The sequence below is a fragment of the Vulpes lagopus genome, chromosome 4 (genome assembly GCF_018345385.1).
Source record: "Vulpes lagopus strain Blue_001 chromosome 4, ASM1834538v1, whole genome shotgun sequence".
Classification (NCBI taxonomy): Eukaryota; Metazoa; Chordata; class Mammalia; order Carnivora; family Canidae; genus Vulpes; species Vulpes lagopus.
In genome coordinates, this window is record NC_054827.1 from 12,706,405 (window position 1) to 12,732,390 (window position 25,986).

The 25,986-nt window shown below is 40.0% G+C and overlaps 1 protein-coding gene and 1 non-coding gene across 3 annotated transcripts; both read right to left on the bottom strand.

Moving 5' to 3' along the window:
- Positions 1-8,324: 8,324 nt before the first annotated feature.
- On the bottom strand, positions 8,325-25,940 carry RWDD4 (RWD domain containing 4). Of its 2 annotated transcripts, none has more exons than XM_041752333.1 (8): positions 25,683-25,940; positions 22,312-22,392; positions 18,086-18,191; positions 17,847-17,994; positions 15,595-15,712; positions 12,895-12,944; positions 12,756-12,758; positions 8,325-10,141 (listed from the first exon to the last, which is right to left on the bottom strand). In XM_041752333.1, the coding sequence occupies exons 3-8, from the start codon at positions 18,109-18,111 to the stop codon at positions 10,109-10,111; spliced, it is 378 nt and encodes a 125-aa protein (XP_041608267.1). In that variant the 5' UTR covers positions 18,112-18,191; positions 22,312-22,392; positions 25,683-25,940; the 3' UTR covers positions 8,325-10,108. The 2 variants fall into 2 exon arrangements, with proteins under 2 accessions (XP_041608267.1, XP_041608266.1); XM_041752332.1 differs by having other exon boundaries at positions 18,086-18,195.
- On the bottom strand, positions 20,198-20,302 carry LOC121490242. The gene has a single exon (XR_005987564.1). It is a non-coding gene; the product is annotated as a U6 spliceosomal RNA (small nuclear RNA).
- Positions 25,941-25,986: the final 46 nt, after the last annotated feature.

A 25,986-nucleotide genomic window follows, 5' to 3' on the forward strand; every position in this document is an offset into this window, starting at 1 on the left:
AAAAAACAGAACACACAGTACCCTTTATACTGCACCTAAGTAGGTAAACATACTGGTTCTAACAAACAAGCTGACAATGTTTCACTGAATGGTATCTACTCTGGAATTTATATTGTATCCTGATCTCTTTTATCCTACTCTGTCCATTTTTTTAAAAAAATGCTGCTAAAAGCTCCCTAAATTGAATTTATATCCACAAATAGATTACAAACCAGTTTGAAAAACATAGGTTTAGAAAATGTATTTTCCCCTACTTTAGTTATTTATAGTGGCATGATAGATAGCCAGGATTATAAACTAAAAAGCATTTGCTGTTGATACTCAGGGACATCTGGTTTGAAGACCAAAGGTGACAAAGACATTAAAAAAAATAGTCACCACCATGTACTTCCTGCTCCATCCCATTATGGCGTTAGGCTCTTCACAAATGTATTCTCTCATTTTCCTAACAATCTGGTGATTCGAGGTAATATTGTTCTTTATTTTTTAAATTTTATATATTTATTTTGAGAGCGAGTGTAGTGGGGGAGGGGCAGAGGGAGAAGGAGAATCTCAAGCAGGCTCTGTACTGAGCGTGGAGCCCAATGCGGGGCTCGATCTCATGACCCTGAGATCATGACCTGAGCCTAAATCAACATCTGGACACTTACCTGACTGAGACCCCCAAGCGCCCCTCCAGGTACTATGGCAAGAAGTCACAATCCTGGAGGAGATGACTGTGCAAGGGAGTTAATCAACCTGCCATACTTGGAAGTAACCAAGACTGAATGGGCTGGGGTGAGGCTGTTTGTTACTCACAGCACAGCAAATTACAGCAGTTTAGCTTCCCCTGAGCCCACGTCCCATGGGATGGGCTCTGTGGCAGCTGCACACGCTGGGTTGCACTGTAGCTGAGGAACCCAGGCCAGACCTCAGCGCCCTGCATAGCAGGAGTCTTCTGCTCTGTGGGGAGGGCGGTCCTTCAATTTTGAATTTCCTTCAATTCACCCAACGCAGAGGGTGTACATTCTAATGCACCTGCCCTATTCTGACACAGATGCTCTTTTCACTCTAGCACACAGCCTCTGGCCGAGCCCAGATCCAGCCCTCTGTCTTTCACTCAGGGTACCCCTAAGGATACTGATATCGACTGGGGGTAAGTAATAATACAGGACACTCTCCACGTACATGGGTCACTTGACACACGGACAAGGCAAGAAGTGGGGACAGTTTCTAGAAGTGGAATTTCTGGACCAAAGGCTTTTGTGATTTTGACAGGTATTGCCGACTTGTCTTTCGTAAAGGTTGTATCAATTCACTCAAAAACCGTTGGAAGAGAGAATCTGTTTCCTCACACCTTCAAAAATAGTGTTACCAACCTTTTGGTCTTTGCCAACCTCATAGAAGAAAAATCGACTCTCACTGCAGTTTTAATGTCACTTATTCTAGAGTTCACATCGTTTTCACAGTCACTGACATTTCCTTTTCTCGAACTGTCACATTCTTTGCTCATTTTTCTATTATTTTTCTTCCTGATAACTTCTAACAGCTTTTGATACATATGTATGCATATTGTAAGTAATTTCTCTTTCAAAAATCAAACTTTCTTTCAAAAGGGAGATAAAGTTAGTTATCTTCCTTATGTGAATTTTTCCTTGCAGATTTATTTTTTTCTGTCTTCAAACTTAGCATTTGCTTATGGCTTTGGAGTTTTGTGTCCTATGTAAGGAAGGTCATCTCATCCTGAAATGATGCATTCAAGAATCTCCAGTGTTCTCTTCTTTCCTGATATATCTGGAAGTTACTAATGTGAAATGTGAGATAGGAACGCTTTTCCTTTTCTTCCCTATTGTTGGTTGTCTAGTGGTCCTAGTGCCATCTATTGAAGAAATTACATTTTCTACAGACCTATCATCTATTCAGTTCTTTATGTATAGGTCTATTTCTGGAGTCTGTTTTATGTCACTGACAGGAGCAGGTGCCAGCTCCTTACCACCTTAATTCCTGTGGCTTGAAAGATGTTTTACTAACCAGTAGAACTAATCTCACTTTATTACCCTTCTCTTTTTTTTTTTTTCAGTATTTCTTTTAGCTATTCCAGTAAATTTAGTTTTCTATAAGGACTTCAGAATAAACTTGTTTCTTTCATTTTTTAAAAAAGATTTTATTTATTCATAGAGACACACAAAGAGAGGGAGAGAGAGAGAGAGGGAGAGAGAGAGAGAGAGAGAGGCAGAGACACAGGCAGAGGGAGAAGCAGGCTCCATGCAGGGAGCCCGATGTGGGACTCGATCCCGGGTCCCCAGGATCATGCCCTGGACTGATGGCGGCGCTAAACCGCTGAGCCACCCGGGCTGCCCTGTTTCTTTCTTTTTAAAAATCCAGTTACAATATCACTGAGATTACCTTAAATTTAACGAATAATTGAGGGAGAATTAATATGTCTATCAGTGGGTTTTTTTGCAATTGCTCAGGCCAAAAACTTAAGAGGACTCATGTTTGATGCACGTCTGTCTCTCCCACATCCTTCATCCATCTATCAGCAAATCCTGGCAACAGTTCTTTAAATATAAATATAAATATAAATACAAATATAAATATAAATATTTATATAAAAATCCAGAAACTGGTCACTTCTCACCCATATCCCCTACCCAGTTCACACCACCACCACCATTTGCCACCCATGTTTCTGTGATTGTTTCCGAACTGGTCTCCCTGCCTTCCCTCTTGCTTCAATTTATTCTCAACCCAGAAGCCAGAACAAACCATTCAAACATGAGTCAGATCACCCCCACTCCTCTGCTCCTAACCCTTTACACAATGCAATACTATTCAGCCACGAAAAAGGAAATCCTTCCATTTGGGATGACATGGATTGACCCTCAGGGCATTCTTTGTCTTCAGACAAAGAAAAGGAAGTACTGTAGGATCACTTGCAGTTAGAATCTAAGAGAGTTGACCTCACAGAAACAGAAAGTAGATTGGTGGTTGCCAGGGGCTGGGGGTGGGGGAGGAGGATGCGGAAGTGTTGGTCAAAGGGTGCAAACTGCAGGTTCTGATGAATCTTATGGACAGCATGATGACTATGGTTCGCAATCATGTATCACGTACTTGAAAGTTGCTAAGTGAGTAGATCCTAAATGTTCTCACCATGCACACACCAAATAATTATGTGAGTTGGTGGAGGTGTTAACTGATCATATTGTGGGAATCATTTTGCAACAGATAAGTGTCTCAAATCATCATGCTGTACACTTAGAACTTCCCCATTGTTATATGTCAATTATAGCTCAATAAGGCTGGGGGGTGGGAGGACACCCTCTACAGGCTTTCTACTTCACTGAAAGTTAAAAAACAGACGGGAGCACAGATCTGAAGGTGAACGAGTTAACCATGTAACTATCTGAGAGAAAGAGTCCTGGGCAGAGGCAAGAGCCAGAGCAGAGGCCCTAAGACAGGAACATGGTGGAGAGTCTTGGAGCTGAGGTTACAGACAGCAGCAGACCACACACAGGGGTCCTGTGGGTCAGTTTAAGCTAAAAATTTTGAAAGCAGTTACTTATGTGGGGTGGGACTTGGGATAGAAGAGGTGTGGCAGAGAGACTTACCTTTAACGTTAAAAGTCTTATATGACAGGGTGCCTGGGTGGCTCAGTAGGTTAAGCATCTGCCTTCAGCTCAGGTTCTGATCTCAGGGTCTTGGGTTCGAGCCCCACATCGGGCTCCCTGCTCAGTGAGGAGCCTGCTTCTCCCTTTGCCTGTTGCTCCACCTACTTGTGCTCTCTCTCTCTCTGTCAAATAAATAAATAAAATCTTAAAAAAAAAAAAAGCCTTGTAGAACTATTTGACTTCTCAAGGTATATGTATGACTTTGATAAAAATAAAAAGTTAATAAAGAATTTTAAAACACTGACATACAAAAGGAAAATATAGAAACTAAGGGAAAATCTTGACAGATGGCATTTGTCAGCATGTAGTGGGAGTTACGCTTTTCTCTTAGCAGATGGATGGACATTCTTATAACCAAACTCCGTGATTTCTCAGTTATCATGATTTTAAATAACACCCATCGATTTAAATTTTTATCTTTGAGCAGCCCCTGGAAGGTAAGGGATATTTAGTCAGTGTCTTCAGCATTTAGCAAGTGAAATGGCAAACTGACAAATTCTAGATTTTGTGATCTTCAGAGAAATAGAAATGGAAAAGGAAAGAAAGGTTTCAACAGTATTTCCTTTCTTTCACTTTCATTTTTATAAAAAAAAATCACATTAGTGGGCAGAATGTGAAACACGTGTGATTTTTAAGAATGCAGAACAGATCATGAAAAGAATGTAGGCATTGATTGAGTGTTTGCTTCCACTGACACCTCAGAGGGATTAACATTTCTCAGGATGTGGGGGCCAAGCCCTGGCAGGTTCCTTCACAAGCGAGGTGGGTAGTTGAGTGACTCCGAACACCCACTGTCCTCGGAGAAACAGAGTCTCGCCTGGCACCAGAAGCAGGAGAAATGCAGTGCTGGAGCACACAGCAAGGAGAGCTGCAGACTTGTCTTCCTGCAATTGCACGCGTTCAATGAAAACATCTCCCCTCACCTTTCTGTATTCGAAAAACTGTCATCATAGGACAATTTTCAAGGTGAATTTCTAACCATTTAATTGCAAAGCAAAAATGTTTTCATGTGTATTTTTCTCCCCCACTGTGGAGTTTCCTTTTATAAATTGCATTCTCTTTTGTTAATGAAAGGGCTAAACTGGACATAGAGATGGCTTGTTGCCTAAAATACCAAGAATAGTGTCCCAACAGGCCAAAGCTTTGCAGGAGCCACAGAAAATTAATGCTCCGGAAGCCCGCAGAGAGGCACACGGGGTTACTTACAGATTCCTGGGTGCCAGCAGCAACAAATAGGGGAAGGCGAGGGTGGGAATGTTTCCTATTTTAGCACCACCATCAGCCTATTACAGCAATTCATTTTAAAGACTAGATGTACATAGTAAGCCCAGGAAGCAAATGATTATTCCTCTAGAAATGGTGGGAAAATAGGACTAAGTTTCTTATATTTGGTTCTAATCAGTAAGAAATGAAAGCTGTTAAAATTATTTACCGTAGATTCAGGCGTTAGCGCTTGCAGATCCTCATGCAAGTTCCTCAAAAGCTGTCATGTAGATGGTAGCTGTACCTGCGGGGAGGTCGCACAGCATACCGAGTAGGATCACCATGTTCTATGCCTGAAAATAATGTAACATTGTGTGTCAACTAGACTTGAATTTTTAGAAAAAGTATTAAAAATTTTCCCAAAAAATTCTGAATGATAAAAAAAAATATATATATAAGCATTTAGCTTATAAAAGACCCAGTCCCTAGAACTCCCAACAGGGGGAGCTATTGGAACTCTCTCAGGGTTGGAGGGACGGTTGTGCACCATAGTAAATGTATTTTTGAATCTGAAAGTAATTATAGATTTTTTAAAAATCTGATGATATTATAGGTAAGTCCTACATATCACTCACCCAGTTTCCCATATTGTTACCATCTTATTATGTTTATAAAAGAAAACAGCATTGATACATTACTATTATCTTAAAAAACCCCACCCGTCATGCAAGAATTTTCATTATTACAAATCTACAAAGTCATTAAAAGACCCTACCCTGGGATCCCTGGGTGGCGCAGCGGTTTGGTGCCTGCCTTTGGCCCAGGGCACGATCCTGGAGACCTGGGATCGAATCCCACATCAGGCTCCCGGTGCATGGAGCCTGCTTCTCCCTCTGCCTGTGTCTCTGCCTCTCTCCCTCTCTCTCTGTGTGACTATCATAAATAAAGAAAAATTAAAAAATATATATTTGAAAAAAAAAAGACCCTACCCTAAATTAACATCTTGCTTCCTTCCCATTACTACTCAAAGTAGCTCTATTTCATTCATTGGTCTTTAGGGATAATGCAAAATCAACGATAAATGTGGTTAATACGGGATCCCTGGGTGGCGCAGCGGTTTGGCGCCTGCCTTTGGCCCAGGGCGCGATCCTGGAGACCCAGGATCGAATCCCACATCGGGCTCCCGGTGCATGGAGCCTGCTTCTCCCTCTGCCTATGTCTCTGCCTCTCTCTCTCTCTGATGACTATCATAAATAAATAAAAATTTAAAAAAAAAAAATATATATATATATAAAATGTATAAAAAAAAATGTGGTTAATACTTTGAGAGGCACATTTTGTGCTTTTAAAAATTAAGTCGTTATAAAATTTGTCCCACATTGTGTATGTTCTGACTAGTGCCTTTCAAACTTTTTTTTGCTATTACTCTTTAAGAAAGAAGTTTTTTTTTTTTTTAAGAAATAAGTTTTATACAGTATCTGCACATACATACCCCAAACCGAAACAGGGGTCACACGCACTCAAAGACCCTTACAACGACATGTGATACACACTGGTATTTTCCGTTGAATTCTGTTCTCTTCCATTCCATTAGGAAAATTGCTGGTAAAGACCCCCAGTTTCTTCATTAATTGATCACAAAAAAAACACCCCACTTTAGATCGTTGATCAATTTCTTACTATTTTGTTCCATAATTAAAAACACCAAAATTTAGAATCCTAGGTTACCAGATAATCCCTACTAGATAATGCCTCGTGTTCTGTTTTTATTCTATGGCATATCTAATGACAAAACAAATCTGTTATTATATTGCCATGATTTCTAAATTTACTATTTTTTTTTTTTTATAATAGTCATACAGAGAGAAAGAGAGAAAGAGAGAGAGGCAGAGACACAGGCAGAGGGAGAAGCAGGCTCCATGCACCGGGAGCCTGATGTGGGATTCGATCCCGGGTCTCCAGGATCGCGCCCTGGGCCAAAGGCAGGCGCCAAACCGCTGCGCCACCCAGGGATCCCTAAATTTACTATTTTTAAAGCTATCATAGACAACCCTCTGGAAACACTGGCCAAATCCTTGTCATAACTGGTCTCTACTGAAACAGGGTCCGGGGAGGCACAGGCACATGTATCAAGCAGAACTTTTTGAAAGCTCCAATCACCCAGCTGCCCTAAAATGGTGGGGTCTGTGAAGACATAATGCAGACAGATTCTTAGGTTACAATCGAAAAGAGAGAAAATCCAAAAGTGCAGATTTAGTACCATCTTCCTTCCATAGGAGACTTCAGATTTGCTGAAGCACACTTTGCAAGTAGTACTTGTTTTCATCTGTAGCTTTAATTTCGATTATTTTACTTTTGAGAAGTTCTATTTGGTTCTTTTCCAAACCTGCTTGGTGAGTTTTCCTTTTTTTTCAGATTTTATTTGACAGAGAGCCAAGGGAGAGCAGAAGGGGGGCAGGGGGAAGGGCAGAGAGAGAGGGAGAAGCAGGCTCCTTGCTGAGCAGAGTCCGACTTGGGGCTCCATCCCAGGACCCTGAGATCATGACCTGAACCCAAAGGCAGACGCTTGAAACGACTGAGCCACCCAGGTGCTCCTGCTTGGTGAGTCTTAACAGTTTCTTAGACTCAATTCCTCTTAACATCAGAGTCTGTGTCACATCAATATATCCTTGAAATGCTTATTCCCGAAGCTTCCCTGCAGCAGGCTGTCACAATGTCCTGCTGCCACGGACTGTGGCTTTTGTGAGCATACATTCCAAGCATTCCATGTGCAGGGCTTTCTTTGGAGGTCTGGCTTGAAGGTGCCTTGATACGTGGTCATTTCAACTAGTTGCCCAGAGGCTCTATCCAGTTGGCCCCACTTTTTAATTTTTATTTTACTTTTTAAGTAATCTCTACACCCACCTGGGACTTGAATTTACAACCCCGAGATCAAGAGTTGCATGTTCTACAGACTGAGGCAGCCAGGTGCCCAGTTGGCACCAGTTTAAACTAAAATCCTGGCTTCAGGGGCATTTTTTTTAAGATCGCTCATATGGGGCAGAATTTGAGCTGAAATCCAAGTGTGATATAAGCTGTTGTGAGAGTACATGTACATATGTTTACATTTCAGCCCTCCATGGAGAACCAAAGTTCAAGACAGGAACCCTCCCTGGTTGGAGGCCTCATGCATGCAGCCTCATGCATGCTGTGTGAACGTGTGTGTGACTGCGTACCCTGGGTTGATCCGAGACTTCATCTGTCTTCTGGATCCCTGGACACTAAAAACTGAAGTTGTCCCTAAATTTTTTAGACTCTGGGTATGACTTACCTTGTCAGGTCATTAAAATAGTGTTTTCTGAATTCAACATCTTAAACAGTTTTGAGTAGGAGGGTATAACTTAACACCGTATGTCTGCACAAATTTGAAACATCAATTCTCTCTCGATCGATTTGAAATAAAGCACAGAAAAACCACTATGAACCACTATGTGTAATTCAGGTTTTATTGCTTATTAATTATGTCATTCCATACAATTTTAGGTAGACAGACTGAGAAAATATACTGGGAGCGTTAAACAGATGACGGCAATACAGATGAGGATGTTCAAGTGTGTTTCAGAAGGTGGTCAGAGGCACCACTGCCACCATCACCCCCAAAATTTGTACATTTAATATAAAAAGAGTAAAAATAGTTCATTGGCATTTAACTAGCATTATTCTTTGTCATCTCTGAACCACAATAAGCCCGAATAATTTCAGAATTTTCAGAGCAAAACACGGTTTGTTCACTAGCAGATGCAGTGGTTTCAGTTTAAAAACAAGCAAACAATTCAACACAACATAAACCACGTACACAACCCCAAAAACAAATGTTGGCATGTTCCGGTGGTCTTGAATTTCAATGTTGCTGTTATATTAGTTCAAGATAAAAAATGTGATTCAGCTTTTGAAAATCAGATTACACTTCTTCACCGTAATTGTTTTTACTATGTAATTCAAACAATTTCAATGAGCCTACTGTTAACCCAGGAAAAGCCACAGATACAATTCAAACTGCTCTTATGCTAAGGACATGTCTTGGGAAGTTTTTTAAGTCTTTAAAAACTCAGACCCAAGCTGCACAAGTATAAATGGAGGAATCAACAGTCTACCCTTCTAGATAGAGCAGCAGTTCTTAGGGTTTTCAAGCCAGGGAGCAAACGCAGTCACTGAAAATCACACATGTCAGTAACTTCCTGGTTACAGGACACTAATATTATTCACGATGAAAAAAAAAAATCAATCCTGTACTACGATTCAGCATTTGAAAAACTTCTATGTCTATTTCTATGAAGATGCTCAGGGTGAGAAATCTGTGTGGATATATTTGAAAAGAAGTAAGACTTGAAACGTGGTTTTATGTTAAACCATTGAGAAGATCTCTGTTACCAGACAACCACAAACACACAGTAACAGATAAACAGGAATTTATTAAAACCATTGTCTCCAACAATACAAAAATTAAATATTAAGGCATCTTTGACTCCCATCTTGGTGTATGCAGCAAAGAGAAATGTTTTCAATGGGAACCAACACTTCTGTTCAAATGCTTTCGAACGTATTTGGCAGATTTGTTTTTATATTCTCCTATTCCACATACAGCTGGAAACTCTCATTGCCAAGTATGACCCAAATGAAGAGAAAAGTATAAACAGATACTTGTTTATTAAAAAGTAGTTCACTCTTGAAAAATAAAAAGGAACTATAAAGAATGGTATGTATAAAGCTCAAATAGTAGTATTTAAATTTCTCTGAAGCAATTTATGCTTCAGTAATTAAGAGAAAGAAGAGATGAAGACTTCATTAAGATGAGAAGTCTATTAATATGGATCATGCCGCAGAATAACTGTTCACTCAGTATTCTCCACTGGGATGAGAGTTTCAAAAAGGCTTCCTGCTCCTTTAAAAAATATCACATCCACTAGGATAAGATCATATAAACTCACATTGATTATTTATTATTTCCCATTTTGTCCATTTACAAAGCTCAACCATCTTCAAAAATAATGCTAAATGGTAACATTTCACCTTTTATTAAGGCAAGTTTGTGAAAATAATTTAATACAACCAGATCTCTTCATGAACTTTCAGCTTAAAACATTTTTTACATAAGAAACATACAAAAAAATTCTGTTTTATAAAAAGCCACCTCAATACCAGAAAAGAGTAATGAAGGATTTTGAACCCAGTTTACTTTTTAAAGGATGCTCTTCTCTTGTCTTCAATTCCAAGTACTATTCATCATCTTTAGAGCCAGTTTTGCTTAACTACAAAAAAAAAAAGATAAAAGACATAGTCAACAAAATTAAGCTATTATTTGAATTCATTATTTTCACTTAATATAAAAGAAACATATTTATGGTTGATAGAACAACAAACAGATAACAAAGTTCATGTAACTTAAACCATCTACAGCTTTCACCATTATTTAACTACTTCTTAACTTCAGGCTCAGCTACTCTAGGATTCTTTAAAAATACAACCTCAATAGAGCAACGGGGGGAAAATCCCTCAAAGCTTTCCAAGAAATAAACTGGAACCAAGAATATATGAAAGGTGCCACTTATAAAATGAATGACATTCTATTTTTGTTTTCTATCAATAAACTCTTGAAATTTTAAAAAAATTGTGGCCAAAAAAAATACAAATGAACAGTTCTAAAAATGGGATAAAAATTTTAAATTGAAGGTCTTTTCTGATAAAAATCTACAGAACTTTTAGCAAATGGCAGAGAGGGAAGTTCCTAAAGAATACACAGGCAATTCTGACTAAAGACCCAGCCAAAAAATCCAAGTTGAAGCCAAACCCTGAGGACCTCAGAGAAATGTGGGAAGCTGTGAAAAGCAGAAACTACTAATGTTCTTGAACACTGAGGCCCCAGCTCCTCTTCCCACTTTGATGATCTTAAAGAGTTTTTTTTTTTTAATTTACGTTATACCTACTGCATTTGAATTGAAAACTGAGAAATTGAATTCATGTAAAAGTAACAATAAACTCATTCATTACATGATAACTAAGTAACATTTCTTAAATGAAAATGCAGCTTTTCATTTTCTAGAAAATTTGCATTTTCTAAAACAAACTCATAAAACTTAATGTGAAGAATAGGAGTGTTATACATTTTTTGTGAACTTCCTTATTACCAAGGTCCACAGAAGACAGCTGGGTTTTTGCAAATCTGCTTCTACAGTAATGCTGGTATAATGGAAAACAGCTAACAAAGACACAGTATGAGTATGAAGAACAAGCTGAGTTAATATAAAAATGCACATACTTAGATTCTAGACCTACTCACTACCTTAGAAAATTCTGGAGAATACAAGAATATAAAAGCACACATTTTATTAGTGCTCTAACAGAAGAGAATTAGTGATGGCATCATCACACTTCATGGAACCTCTGCTAAACACCACCGTTCACTTGTGGGAGAATGAGGAAAAAAGGCAAAGGACACCTTAATATTATGATGTAAATAGTTTTGACCTTGCACACCCCCAGAGGGCCTCCAGGGTCTCCCAGGCACCCCAAGATCACGCTAGGAAACTACCAGCTTAGGGTAGCAGATTCTGAGTCTGGACCACACCTCCGTGGTAACTTCCCTCTTAAAAACAGCTTTGCCTGTCTCCCAAGATGACTGGATTTTTAAAATCTTAATTTCTATTTCTTGAAATTTTGATTTATATTAACAAGGACTCTATGAAAAACAAGCAGAAAACTAAATTTCTGGAGTTAGGGAAGGAGAAGCACCATCTATCTTTGGATTAATCACATTACTTTTTGAGCCTTCGTGGAAAAGACACACTCTCACTGTGAAGCCTGAAGCTGGAAGCACTTGAAGGAGGGAAACAACTTAGCTGGTGAGGTACACACATGCATACCTAAGGACAACATGGTGTACCCATCAGGCTGACCATACACAAACATCCCGAATGTGGCGGCCCTCTTGCCCAGGAAGCGGACAAGAAATACTGCTCCTTTATTCCAACTATGTTTGGTTCCCTAATCCCAGGTTATATTTTTCTACTAGATTCTAGAAGCACAAATGATGATTTTAAATAGTTTGTATGGCAAAGGTCTCCCATGGCCCAGACAGCTGACTTTCAAATAAACTTTAAGAATGTTCTGCTTAGGGCAGCCTGGGTGGCGCAGCGGTTTAGCGCCGCCTACAGCCCAGGGCATGATCCTGGAGTCCCGGGATCGAGTCCCACGTCAGGCTCTCTGCATGGAGCCTGCTTCTCCCTCTGCCTGTGTCTCTGCCTCTCTCTCTCTCTCTGAATAAATAAATAAAATCTTAAAAAAAAAAAAAAAAAAAAGAAAAAGAATGTTCTGCTTATAAATACCCAGATTTGTGGGTCCCGGTTAAAGTCTTAATCTTTAACTCCCCTCGGATCATATTAATGACTTCTCACAGCAGTCCTGGCACTAATTGGCATGCAAAATTCATCTTGTGAAGTCCTACAAAGAGGATTAACTAAGCCTCACTTTAATATATGGGAAGCTACAAATAAGAAAAAATATTGAGAGCAGTTGGCAAAAAACTTTGAAGTGAAAAGTAAACAACTTTAAGAGAAACAGAAATCCTTCTTGACAATGGTGGGGAATCTTCATCTAGGGTTTGTCTTTAAAAAAAAAAAAAAAAACACACACACACTAATTTCCACTAAGAAATCAAGCATTGCTTCCTAGGATGAATACTACGAATCACAGGCATTTTCGTTCTTCAGATGCACTTATATAAACAGCTGTACATTATTGTACTTATAACTTAGATTCACAGATTTTTCCTTATTTTTTTTTAAAAAAAGAAAATCTAATGCTGAGGTTGTAGGAAAGAATATTTCAAAATATTCTTGTAGTGAAAGATATTTCAAAAATACTTACATGCTGCAGTAGAAAAGGAAATACACATCCCAGCAAAATTCAAAGGTTGAGGCGGGAAAGAAATGAAACATATAGATTTCGTTATTTGATGGCGGACTTATAACAATTTTTTGAAGCCCAGAAGAGAAGTGTTATATACCTTCACCACGTCCACCCAGTTCCATCCTCGAGGAAGTTCTCCTTTGTGATCTGGAGGATAAAAATGGTAACTTTATTTCTAAGACCAAGCAATAATTTTTATAGTAATCAATACTCTACTACTAAATCAGCTTTTATAGACCATCCTGCACAACAAATAGATTAAAATCTTAAATCCTGTATTTTCAAGCTGGAAAACTAGTTTATCATCATTGTGAACTGGAAGCACCATTCTCCTGGGGACACTTGCAAAGTAATTCATATGTACTCCCTTTTTATATTTACCCTATTGCCATTCCTGGTGAAATCTGGTATTAGGGAAAAAACATAGAAGTGAGGTGGAAATGCCAGGAAGAGGAACTAATCAATTTATTAATTTCATGCACTTGTACAATTTTACCGCTTTTTTAAGGTCTCAGATTATTTAAGCAAGAAACTGTGTTACTTTACTGCTTCATGAGGGTTTTTACACTACGAAGCTGGGTTCAAGCCAAGAGTTCTTTTAAATCAAGGTCTGGCCTTGAGACTAAGAGGTATCCTGGCCCACTTATTAGTAACCTTTGTGGTCTGATATAATAGTATTTAACCTAACATTGTTTATAATCTGGCAGGACTTTAATCTGTTGAGAGTGCTTGAAAACAAACTCCTACTTTATATAAAAAAATATATATAGCTTACAAAGTAATTTCATTCTTATAACAGAATATTCAAACTTGGAGAATAATATAAAAATGTTTTAATTTAGAAAGGCCTGATTTAAAAAAAACAAAAAAAAAAAACAAAAAAAAAAAAAAAAAAGAAAGGCCTGATTTCCTTTATGCTTGATATATTTACATATGTTTCATTTTATGAAATCTTTAAAATCGGCATTCAAAACCCATACATTAATTTTACACAAGGAAGACTAACCTAATGATTCCTTTTTTTTTTTTTTTTAAAGGTCAGTTTATTTATTCATGACAGAGAGAGAGAGAGAGAGAGGGGCAGAGACATAGGCAGAAGAAGCAGGCTCCACACCGGGAGCCCAATGTGGGACTTGATCCCGGGTCTCCAGGATCATGCCCTGGGCCAAAGGCAGGCACTGAACTGCGAAGCCACCCAGCAATCCCCTAACCTCTTGATTCTTATCAAAGGCAGGCACTGAACTGCGAAGCCACCCAGCAATCCCCTAACCTCTTGATTCTTACAAGACAGAAGCAGTATTAGTATTACTGGGCCTCAATACTAGATGCTAATGGCTCTTTTCTCCATGCCAATAAAAATTTTATCTCATTGTTTACTGGTTATAAGGAGCATGGAGGCAGATCACCAATTTCATTAAGTAAAACTTACCATCATGGTCCCATTAAAATTTTATTTAGAGTGCAAGCTCCAAATCACAAAATCTTCTACCATAATTATAAAGAGAATGCCTTTTAATTGGGCATCATCAAAAAAATGGAGACGGGGAAATGATAAAGGGAATGATCATACGTCATTGTTTATGAAAGCAACAGTTAATGAACTGACAAAAATGCTACAGCATTAAAAAAGATTAGCCAAGTTATAGAAAACGGATTGCAATGGTTGACAATTCACTGCTTCAGTGTTCATGCTTTACTGCTGCTTTGACATTAGGTATAATGGATTCCCATATTTTTAATTTCACAAACCATTACAACTTCAAAAGTGTATTTTGAGGGCCAACATGGGGTTGCTATCTTTTCATTCTGCCACGTAGGACATTAAACAAAACATAAACCAAAAACTTGCCATCACTTTATAAAAGAAAGGGCATTATTTTAAACTTCCTCACCAAAGTAAAAGGATCAGTTCCTTTCTTTTTTTTTTTTTAATAAATTTATTTTTTATTGGTGTTCAATTTGCCAACATAAAGAATAACACCCAGTGCTCATCCCGTCAAGTGCCCCCCTCAGTGCCCGTCACCCATTCACCCCCACCCCCTGTCCTCCTCCCCTTGGATCAGTTCCTTTCAATAAAGGGCAGCTTGTAACCTTATACCAAGAACACACACACATTCAGACATAAATATGCACGGATACTTTTGTGTATGTATAAATAAATATATACATTTCCTTAACTGGAAAAAAAGTTTACAGACTGATACCAATTTGCAAATTTTTAAATAGTGAAATCAAATATTATTGGTGATATGAGCTGGGATTTATAACTCTCTTTTGAAGGTCCATACAAAATGACTCTGGTTTAGGAGACACAGAATTTATATTCTTAAATCTTATTCTAATTGTATAAATAAATCAACTACAGACAAAAATTATATTTATTGTCCTAAAATCTAATGGTATACCAGACTTCATTTCAAATGAAAGCTGTAGTTCAAAAAATTTTTAGAAATACACATATCTGCCATGGAGGTAAACAAATAGGAAAATCCCAAACATGTCAGAAAGGGTATAAGTAGGACGCATTTTGTATGCTATTCTACTATTTTCCAACTTAAAGACTCATTCTATAGTTATTTTGCCACTCAGTTACCTTCTCCTCAAATGGCTATCTCTCGTGATAAAGTGGTAGTATATATTTTCAACATACATTTGTGACCTAACACAGTGTCTGATTGAAGTGTTCCAGGAACGAAGAGTAAAGAACTACTCTTCTAAACCGAAATATACTTATTAAACCCTCATATTATACTAAAAAGGAACCCATTTATCTGTTATAAAAAAAATAAACACAAACCTGTTTTATCTGCCAGCTTACGTTTCTGGGCTTTTGAAAGCTGTTCTTTTTTGTCTTTTTTCTTACTCGATGGGGCTGTATTAGGAGTTTCAACGGAGATGATACTGCTTATGGGGATCTAGAAAAAAAGCAAATAATTCCTATGCTGATGCCTTAGAACTTACTGAATTATACTAAATATGGCTACATCCTTCAGTGAGTTGACAATTTTTAGATACGTGAAGCAAAAGAATCCTGTATTATAATACCCATTTATGGGATCCCTGGGTGGCGCAGTGGTTTGGCGCCTGCCTTTGGCCCAGGGCGCGATCCTGGAGACCCGGGATCGAATCCCACATCAGGCTCCCGGTGCATGGAGCCTGCTTCTCCCTCTGCCTATGTCTCTGCCTCTCTCTCTCTCTCTCTGTGACTATCATAAATAAATTAAAAAATAAAAATAAAAAATAAAAATTTAAAAATAACCCATTTATTAGATCAGGTGCCATTAGCACATTTTTTTTTTTTTTTAAGATTTTATGTATTTATTCATGAGAGACACAGAGGGAGGCAGAGACATAGGCAGAGGGAGAAGCAGGCTCCCTATGGGGATCCTGATGTGGGACTTGATCCCAGGACCCTGGGATTATGAACTGACCCAAAGGCAGACGCTCAACCACTGAGCCATTCAGGTGCCCAGCACATTGATTTTATTCTCAGAGTTCCCACAGAGGGACTTGCATAATGTCAGTTCAACTGTTGTAACCAGCTCTCTGAGAAAGAAGACCTGATATCAGCATTATGTTGAAGCCCTGAAGTTCTAAGGTAATTTTACAACTCAGTTAATTTGCTTTATTTGGAAATTTAAATGTCTTTAGAAAAATCACAAGTGTCTACCTATAAAACCCTGGTTCCCTGAAGAAACGAAGAAAAATATTTTAGGGGGCGCCTGCATGGCTCAGTCAGTTAAGTATCCAACTCCTGATGTCAGCTCAGGTCATGATCTCAGGGTTGTGAGATCAAGTCCAGTGTAAGGCTTGGAGCTCAGCGCACAGTCTGTTTGAGGTTCTTTTTCCCTCTCCGTCTGCCCCCGCCCTGCACATGCGTTCTCTCTCCATAAATAAAAAAAATCTTAAAAAAAAAAAAGAAATATTTTAATTTAGATTCATGTAGTCAGAGTGAGATAGACAAAATTTTAAATGCTTACTAGGTGCCCAGCACTGGTGTGGATGTTGTATATACAGTACTCATTTGAGCCTTACTACAATCTTAGGACATAGATACTATTATAATCCCTGTTTTACAAATGAAACCCAGCACCCTTTCCCTCTACCAAAAAAAGTCACACAGTAAGTGTGCAGTGAGGCTTTTCAGGGCCATGCAGTCTGGCCCATAGTCCATAAGCTTTGCTACCACCTTCTGCTGCTTCTCTAGCTGCTCTCAGTGCTCTCCTGTGTTCTGTCAGGAATGTGGAAGCCAGAACTGCTCAAGGACAAGACACACAGCCTCTGCTCTCAAAAAGCTTCCCGCTTGGTTCACAGAGTCAACAGACTCTGACCACGCGAAGTCTTTTAGGACATGACCTGGTGCAAAGGGGTCTAATGCACAGGTGCCTATGATCATAAAAGATGACGCTTTCCTAAAATACTTTTAGAAGTAAAATTGTTTTTTCCTATTAAAGTCTCTTTAAGCTGGCACTCTTTAGGTTCAAAGTGAACTGTGATAGGACTATTCACAACTAAAGAAGGCTCATGAAGAAAGTAATTTCAAATGTATTTTAGGACTATGTGAGAAATCCTCTACCTGAGCTTTATGAAGACATTAAATAAATGTAAATATTTGGTTCAACAACATCTCAGTTTTGGAGGGCACATGAAGTATTTTAGTCCTTTTTTTTTTTTTTTTTTTTTTTTTAAAGATTTTATTTACTCATGAGAGACACACAGAGAGAGGCAGAGACACAGGCAGAGGGAGAAGCAGGCTCCCTGCTGGGGGCCTGATATGTAGGACTCAATCTCAGGATCCTGGGATCATGACCTGAGCCAAAGGCAGACACTCAACCCCTGAGTCACCCTGATGCCCCAAGTCTTATATGAAGGGTAAGAGGATTTGATTTCATTTTTAAAGTTAAATAAACACTAAGAAATCTAAAATTCACTCTTATTTTAGCTCAGATGTAATTCATTTAAAATTTAACACAAAACTTCCAATTTAAAAAAATAATAACTAGTAAAGATGAATTAGCGGAGTGAAACCAATTCAAAGCACGAGCTCACCGTAGAATTCACAGGCTGGTGATTCTCCATGAACTGCTCTTTATTGTCCTTGGCGTACTCAAACAACGTGTAGGTCATGGCAGTCCCGAGATTGACCTCTACCGCTTCCTGTAACTTGGCTAATATGCTCTGCTTTACAGCCGATGATCTACAATGCACAAGAAGTATACCGCTGAGAGACACATGAGAGATAGCATTACCAAAAGAAAGAAAACCAATGAAAACAGAACATTACTCACATGGTGTTGTTAAAAAAAGCGTTCATAGATATAATTGGAGGTGTTTGGGGATATGTTTCTGTCCAGGAAATCTCTATTAAGAAGGCTTTGGGATCACCATTTTCACCTATCTGAAGAAAAGGGAAATCTTAGGCTTGTAAAAAGTGATACAAAGACAGAATATTTAATTATAACTTTTAAAATGATGAATATTGCTGATCAGATTGGACACGTAATACTCTGAAAAGTTCAGGGGTCCAGGCTAAGACTTGGCAGGGGGTGAGAGCTATATTAATAATAGAGTCTGACTTGATGTCCATGGCCTGTCTCTCCAACCAGCCCACCAGTTTTTTTCAGTATCAAGACTGTCTTACATATATTGTTTTCATCAAAGCTTTCTGAGGGGATCCCTGGGTGGCGCAGCGGTTTGGCGCCTGCCTTTGGCCCAGGGCGCGATCCTGGAGACCCGGGATTGAATCCCACATCAGGCTCCCGGTGCATGGAGCCTGCTTCTCCCTCCGCCTGTGTCTCTGCCTCTCTCTCTCTCTGTGACTATCATAAATAAATTAAAAAAATTAAAAAAAAAAAAAAACAAAGCTTTCTGAGGACAAAGATAAGACATCAATTGTGGAGGATAGAAAGAGAAAGGAGAAAAATAATAATCCACCAACTTGAAAGACCTAATCTTGCCCTAAGTTTTCTAACTGCTAAATCAGAAGAGGCGTTAAGAACAAGTAATTGATATGCATTAGCACAATCTCAAGAGATCAGAAAATGAAATGTAAAATTGAGAGAAAGAAGGAAAAGGTGAAGAGATAAGGTTTAGGAATACCTTAGGCTGCATGAGAACTTTGAGGGTCTATCCTATTTGCAGCCTTCAAGTATGCAATACAGTATTATTAACCAAGGTCACCATGCTGTAAATTATATCCCTCTGACTTATTTTTTTTTTTTATAACTGGAAGTTTGTTATTTTTGACTCTCTTCCCCTGAATAATTTAAAGATGTCTTTTCTATTTTCTTTTCTTTTTTTTTTTTTTCTCTCCCCAACTATTTATTTAAGACATTTTTAGAAAGATTTATTTGACAGAGAAGGAGAGAGAGCACAAGCAGGGGGAGCAGCAGAGGGAGAGCAAGAAACAGGATCCCCACTGAGAAGAGAACCCGATGTGGGGCTCGATCCCAGGATCATGGCCTGAGCTGAAGGCAGACACTTAACTGACTGAACCACCCTGGCCCCTGTTTGAAACATTTTAATCTCAGAGAGAAACTGGAATAGGAGAGCCCTCACTGACTTGTAACTTATTTACAAAATACCTTTGCTTCCATCCACTTGTCATTCTCTCCTACAGAATCACTTCCTCCCCTCCCCCAATGAGACAATGAGAGTGACTCTTTTTTTTCCCCCCCTTTAGTTTTTGTTGAACTATTTGAAAATACACGATGAAACATCCTTAAATACTTATGGGGTAAAGTATTCTAAGAGAATCAGAATCCTCTATTAACAATACTACCATTGTCACACCCAAGAAATTCAACATGGATACAGAGACATTATCTAATTCATTAATCCATCTAAAAAGTTCTCCATTCACACTGAAAGTGTCCTTTAATAAATCACCTCCTCAACCCCACTGAGGTTCATGGATTACATTTGGTCGTCATATTTCTTTATTCTGCTTTTATTTAGAACAATCCCCAGCCACCCTGCCTACCTTTTAATCTTTCATGACAAAAAGAATCTAGGCCACTTTTCTTGTATAATGGCCTCAGATCAGGACTGATTGTTTCCTGCACTCCAATTGGGATTTAATATTTTGGTAGGGACACTATACAGGTGATGTGGATTCATTCCTTTAGCATCATATAAAGAAGCACATAAGATCTCCTGGAACCATCAATGGTTATACTTAGCTTGATCACTTGGTTAAGGTGATACTCTTCAAAACTCTTCAAAGTTAAGGTACCTCTCCCATTTTGTAATTAACAAGTAATCTTTGGAGTGACACTACAAAACCCGGTGAATATATTGTTTCTCAACAACTTTTCAACCAAAAGATTTTAGCATCCATTTATGAGCCTTGCCTGAAATGATCAACATGCTGGTGGTTGTAAAATGGTGATTTTTCTAATAAAATTATGGAATGATTCATGAGTCAGCATCTCATCCTTGCATGGGGTGATCCTAATCTCCTCTGTAATATTTTTAATATTTTTTAGATAATAGCAATAGATTAAAAATTTTTTCACCCCAAACCATGACTTGATTCTATCTTGTTCTATCCATGGATTCACCTTTACTCTCCAACCACTAAGTTTTTATTCTCTCCCTCTCACCTTCAATCACAAGACACACCAATATAAGATGAAGTTTAGAAATTATGTCCAATAAATGTAGGGACGTGTTGATATACACCTACGTAAGTCGATGACATAATCAGTTTATTGCCTGTGTTCCAAATACGGAGATAATGAAAAAGTGATAAAAGTAACTTGCTTCATGCAATCACTAAGTCCTTACTCAAGGTGTGTGGAGAAACAAGGTGCCCATGTCTCTTACAGTGCTAGATACAGAAGATATAAAAATAGAGGTAAGATGGTTCCTGTCTTCAAGGGGAGCAGACATTTAGGTAACTCGCTAAATTGCGCCATGATTAGAAGTCTAAAAGTGATCAAAGAATGAAGAAACGGGGAATGGCCAATTCTGCTTTGAAGTCAAGGGAGAGCTAGGAGACTAGACCCAAACATGTCACAGAGGAGCCTGGGTTAGGCAAGGAGAAGTGGACTGGTTGAGGAATGTGAGGTGGGGGGAAGAGCAGATGATGTGTCCACAGGCAATCTGAAAACGCAGGGAAACGTTCAATGGGCTACTATGTGTGACAGATGGTGGTGGCTTGGAAAGTCTGGAGAGCCAGTTTGAATTAAATAGAAGGGCCTTGAGTGTTAAGCTAAGGAATTTACTCTTTCTATTGGCAGGAGAAACCCTTCTAAGTGAAGGAATGGGAGAACTAATCCTGCGTTTCAGAGCTCTAACTAGTAGTCTGTGGAGCACAAATGGTGAGGCATGGGGGAAAATCATTTAGGAGATTCCTAAACCAGTCTGCTAAACAGGAACCGAGGGATCTGACGAGGACCCAGCTGGACCTGTGCCTTGGTCCTCTGATTCGCAACACAAACGAGGTTTCCAAACCTCATGTTTTATTCTCTTGACATCCATCCTGCGGTCATATCAGAGAATCCAGCCCGTAGGACACACACACGCATCCTACCATGTTCTGTATACTGCGCTCAACAATAACTGCTGGCGTTTAGCACAGGTATTTAGGAAAGTATGGGGCCATTCTCAATCTCCCATTTGCTAAGGGGAATCAGCCATTTGGCAATGGCTGGCGAAGTCTGGGGAGGCAGTTGGATTCAAATTGAAGGGCCTAGGACTTAACTCCTGTGTCAACCTTGGCCATTAAGTTTTGTTGTCGTTCTATCCATGGAGTGGTGCAAGGGCTGTTGAGCTTAAAGGGGAATTGAGAAGAGCTAAGCAGAGGGAGTATCTAAAGAAAGTAATAATAAAGAATTTATTTTCTGTAACTGTTTATACTAATGACACATAAGGATCACTTGTCACAGAATTTATTTTAAATGATGATGTAAATAACCTTTCTCATACCACTACTTATAATCATCTGGAGAAATAGTTTATGTGATTTATTTACAAAACAAGATACTGGTACTATTTCAGGTTGAGAACAGTTATGCACAAACTCCCTCTTAAAGAATTTGTGAAAAATATTCATACGTGTTGGTTAATATGGAATTAGGAAAATACCAATTTTTCTTGACTCTATTATTGGGTGGGGAAGATAATACGAAGCTTGGAATAGAGACGTAGATTTTAACTCTAGTACTTGTCAGCACCAGCTGGGAAAGCTTGGAAGTTATGATTGAGAGATTCTATCTTTAAGATTAGAAGGCAAGAAACTTTCTTCCATTTCTAACATTTGATAATTCTGCCACAATAAAAACAAGCTCATCTTAGTTTTTAAAAGTTTTGGCATTGTTTTCAAAAGTTAAATACAATTGATGTTGCGGTGATGAGCTTTCATTCAAATGCTTCAGAAAAACCCGAAAAGGTAATACAATTAAACCATTAAATTTAAATAACAAAATCGTTTAAAAAGTAAGAGCATTTTTAGCAAGCTTCCATCTTTTCTAGCAAAGTTGTAAGGGCTCTTCTTCATGTCATGTCTTACCCTATATTGAAATGAAACGGGACTCAATTCCCGGAAACTTTCATCCCCTTCATAAATAGAACGCAGGGCTTCCAGTTCCATCTGAAAAAAAAAAAAAAAAAAGAATCAGATGAGTTTTGTTTGGTGGTATAAATGGATTAGAAATAGAGGATCTTTACTTTCTGATTCAAGCTCACTCAACTATGTAAAACTTAGCTACCTTATATGGCCCTTGATGTTTATAACATGGGTATATAATGTATGTAACATATGCGCCTAGAGTAACACAACAATAATACTAATACTACTTTAAGATGATGTGCCAGGCACTCCTAAGCATATCACAGGACACTATCTCACTAATTCTCACATCAATCCTATGAAGAGTATCTTATTTTCTCCAAGAGGGAAAATAAGAGTCTGTTGAAAGCAACTGTAGAGCACGTGTCCTTGATCAATCACTCTGCTAAAGAGCAGCCTGGGGTGGAGAGAATATTAAACTTGGAGATGAGAAATACAAACCATAGTAACTCCCCACTATTCATATGTATTATTAATATTTTTAATCCTTCCCACAGAATGATGTGAAACTTGAAAAAACACATATCAAAAATAACTTTAAAAAATAAAAATGATGGTTAGAAAAATGTTTGACAAGGATCCATCCAAGATGGAAAAAAAGGGACTGCAAGAGGAAATGTAACTAATGGTCCTTGCCTGGAAATATTTCTAGAACACCAGGGGCTGACAAATGAGAAGACTCAATCTCTGTTGTGATTGCTGATGAATGCCTGAGAAGAGAAGCAAAGGCAATACTTGGGTACAGGTTTTAGTTTTTAGGTGCACATGATGCATTCTACAAACTAAAGACAGACAAAATTTTAGAACAGACTATTATTAATAGAGAAATAGTTCATGGGGGCCTAGGAGGATAAAGAGCAGTAGTTCCTAAGCCTCGGCAGGCATTTGAAAACCAAGATAAATGTAAGCAAGCCTTCTTAGAGAAGATAACTTGATTGATGGTACATCAAAGAAGGGCACAGAACAGTCTACCTGGGCTTCTCTTGCTGCCTTCCCATGAAAAAAAAAATACATTTCAAGTGGATTTAAGAACAATCAAGATTAGATTAGAAAGAGCCACCTTACACAAAATATAGTGTTACTTCTCCCGCCCTTAAACCTTTCCTGTATTTTAACTAATGAGTAGGACAGGAACAAAATTGAAGGCAGGGTTATGAAATTGATGAATGAGAATTTGAGGGGACAGTGAATCATGCTGGTGGCACAAAAAGAATTCAAAATGCCCTTGAAAAAGCATATAACGAGATGAAATTTTACAAGTAAGTGGAAGAACTTTCGATCCCTAAACATACAAGTAGAGGATGAAAAACAAATTGCTTTGTACAGAGTACTTGAAAAGCTGTAACTGACAATAACTGTAGGAAACTGATGCTACAATTTTATTATTATTTTTTTTAAGATTTTATTTATTCATGAGAGACACACAGAGAGAGAGGTAGAGACTCAGCCAGAGGGAGAAGCAGGCCCCATGCAGGGAGCCCCATGTGGGACTTGATCCCGAGTCTCCAGGATCAGGCCCTGGGCTGAGGGGCAGCGCTAAACCGCTGAACCACCCGGGCTGCCCCAATGCCACAGTTTTAAAACAGGACATAAACTTATAATCTGTCTACAGACACACAATTCCAAGACTATAAAGGAACAACAACAAAAATGGACATATGGAAAAAAGCCAAAAGGAATCATTTAGTATGAGAAGAGGACACCTGAAAACCTGGGCAGAGGACTGATTTCAAAGACCTGAAAATCAGTCATGTAGAGGAAGAAATGGAATTATACTGTTAAAATGAAGATCCCTAGAAGAAGGGGAGGTGGGTGGGGGGGATGGGGTGACTGGGTGACAGGCATTAAGGAGGGCACATGATGAGACAAGCATTGGGTGTTACACTGTATATGCTGGCAAATTGAATTGAAATAAAATCTAAAAAGAGGATGCTGCATAAACAACAACAAAAAATAAAATAAAGATTCCTAGGCCTCACAGGAATTCCAATTCAGTAAACTTGAGGTACAGTGCAGGCACCTGCTTTTCTCACAACCACCCAGATGACTCTAAGGCAGTGCTCCATGGGCCAAACTTTGAGAAATAGGACGTTACAACGCTTCATTGTAAGAGCTCGTTGGTGCCTGGGCTCAGAAACTCACTTAGCAAGAATAGTTTAGAAGGGATTTCAGAGATCGACCAGCTTGCTGGACTTGGGGTCTTTTTAACTTCCATTCCAGGGATCCCATCACATCTAAAAGGGCTGACTTGCAGGGCAGCCCGAGGGGGAGGGCTCAGCCGTTTAGCGCTGTCTTCAGTCCAGGGCCTGGGCCTAGAGTAGCAGGATCGAGTCCCACGTCGAGCTCCCTGCACGGAGCCCGCTTCTCCCTCTGCCTGTGTCTCTGCCTGTGTGTGTGTGTGTGTGTGTGTGTATGTGTCTCTCTCATGAATAAATAAATAAAATCTTTAAAAAAATAATAATAAAAGGGCTGACTTGCAACAGACATTTTCTAAACCGAGAGTGAATTACTCATCCAGCAGACCTGGATTCTTGTCCTGATTCTACCCCTGCGCTCCCTGTGCAGCCCCGCAGCGTTCACTTTACCGGTGCAAACTCTCTCCTTCACCTGTGCACATTACATACTTAAGACGGTCCCCCTGGAGCTGACCCATATCATTCCCCTGACCAAAGGATTCGGTGTCAAAGTGGCAGTCCTCGAGAAAATACGTGGGGCACAAACCATACGGTGCCGCCGGTTGCACGTATGCTCAGAACAGACTTCCTCTCCCCTGGACAACTAAGTCCCAGATGGAGACGCGATCCCAACAAACAAAAAAGGAAAAAAAAGGCCAGACACGGGGGGCCGCGAAGTGTCATTCTTTTCCTCCCCCCCCCCAGGAAAACTAAACTCTCTCCCTACCTGCCAATAGATTTTTAAAATGTGCAGGTGGATCAGATTCCAGGCAGCTTCGCTCAGAACCTAAGCGCTAAATAAGAACAGTGGGGATTGAAGGCGAGCCAGGAGCCCTGGGTCGCCTACCAAGGACACCCGGTCATCTGTCCTATTAGGGAGGCGCGGGGCCACCCGCCCACCCCGCACCCCGCAGCCCCGGGGTTGCAACACCGAAGACAACAGGGGAGGCGGAGGCGGAGGCGGACCCTTCCCGCGCCCGCCCGCGCGCCCGCCCGCCCGGCCTCTCCCCCAGGAGCAGGCTCGCTCCGCCGCAGGGGCGAAGGCACGTGCGGGGCCGCGCGTCCCGGCGTCGGCTCCCGGCCGGGCCTCCCCCGAGGCCAGCGCGGGGAAAGGGGCGTCCAGCCAGCGGGACTCACCTCCTGGTCCTCGTTGGCTCCCATCGCGGAGGTCGCGGGGACGCCCCCCCCCCACCCCCGGGAGGGCGTTTGCGGCGGCGAGACAGCGAGAGCAGCGTGGGCGGCCCCGACCCTTCCTCCGCGCCCTCCGCGCCCCGGGGCTGCGGGAGGCACACCCCTCGCACCGCGGACAGAGCCCGGCGCGCCACCCGGGCCTCCCGGCAGCGCGAAGCCGCCTGCGGGGCGTCTGTGGGCGGGGAGCCGCAGGCCGCCCAGGGTGGGGCGCCGGCGCCGCACGGCAGCAGCCGAGGCTCCGCCTCCTCCC

Excerpts from the sequence above, each read along its gene's own strand:
- RWDD4 (XM_041752332.1), bottom strand. The coding sequence starts at position 25,706 with ATGGGAGCCAACGAGGACCAGGAG. Across the intron at positions 18,196-22,311 it reads CCGTTTCATTTCAATATAGG|ATAGGTGAAAATGGTGATCC; the intron begins GTAAGACATGAC and ends CCTTTTCTTCAG. Across the intron at positions 12,945-15,594 it reads TAAGCTGGCAGATAAAACAG|ATCACAAAGGAGAACTTCCT; the intron begins GTTTGTGTTTAT and ends TTTATCCTCCAG.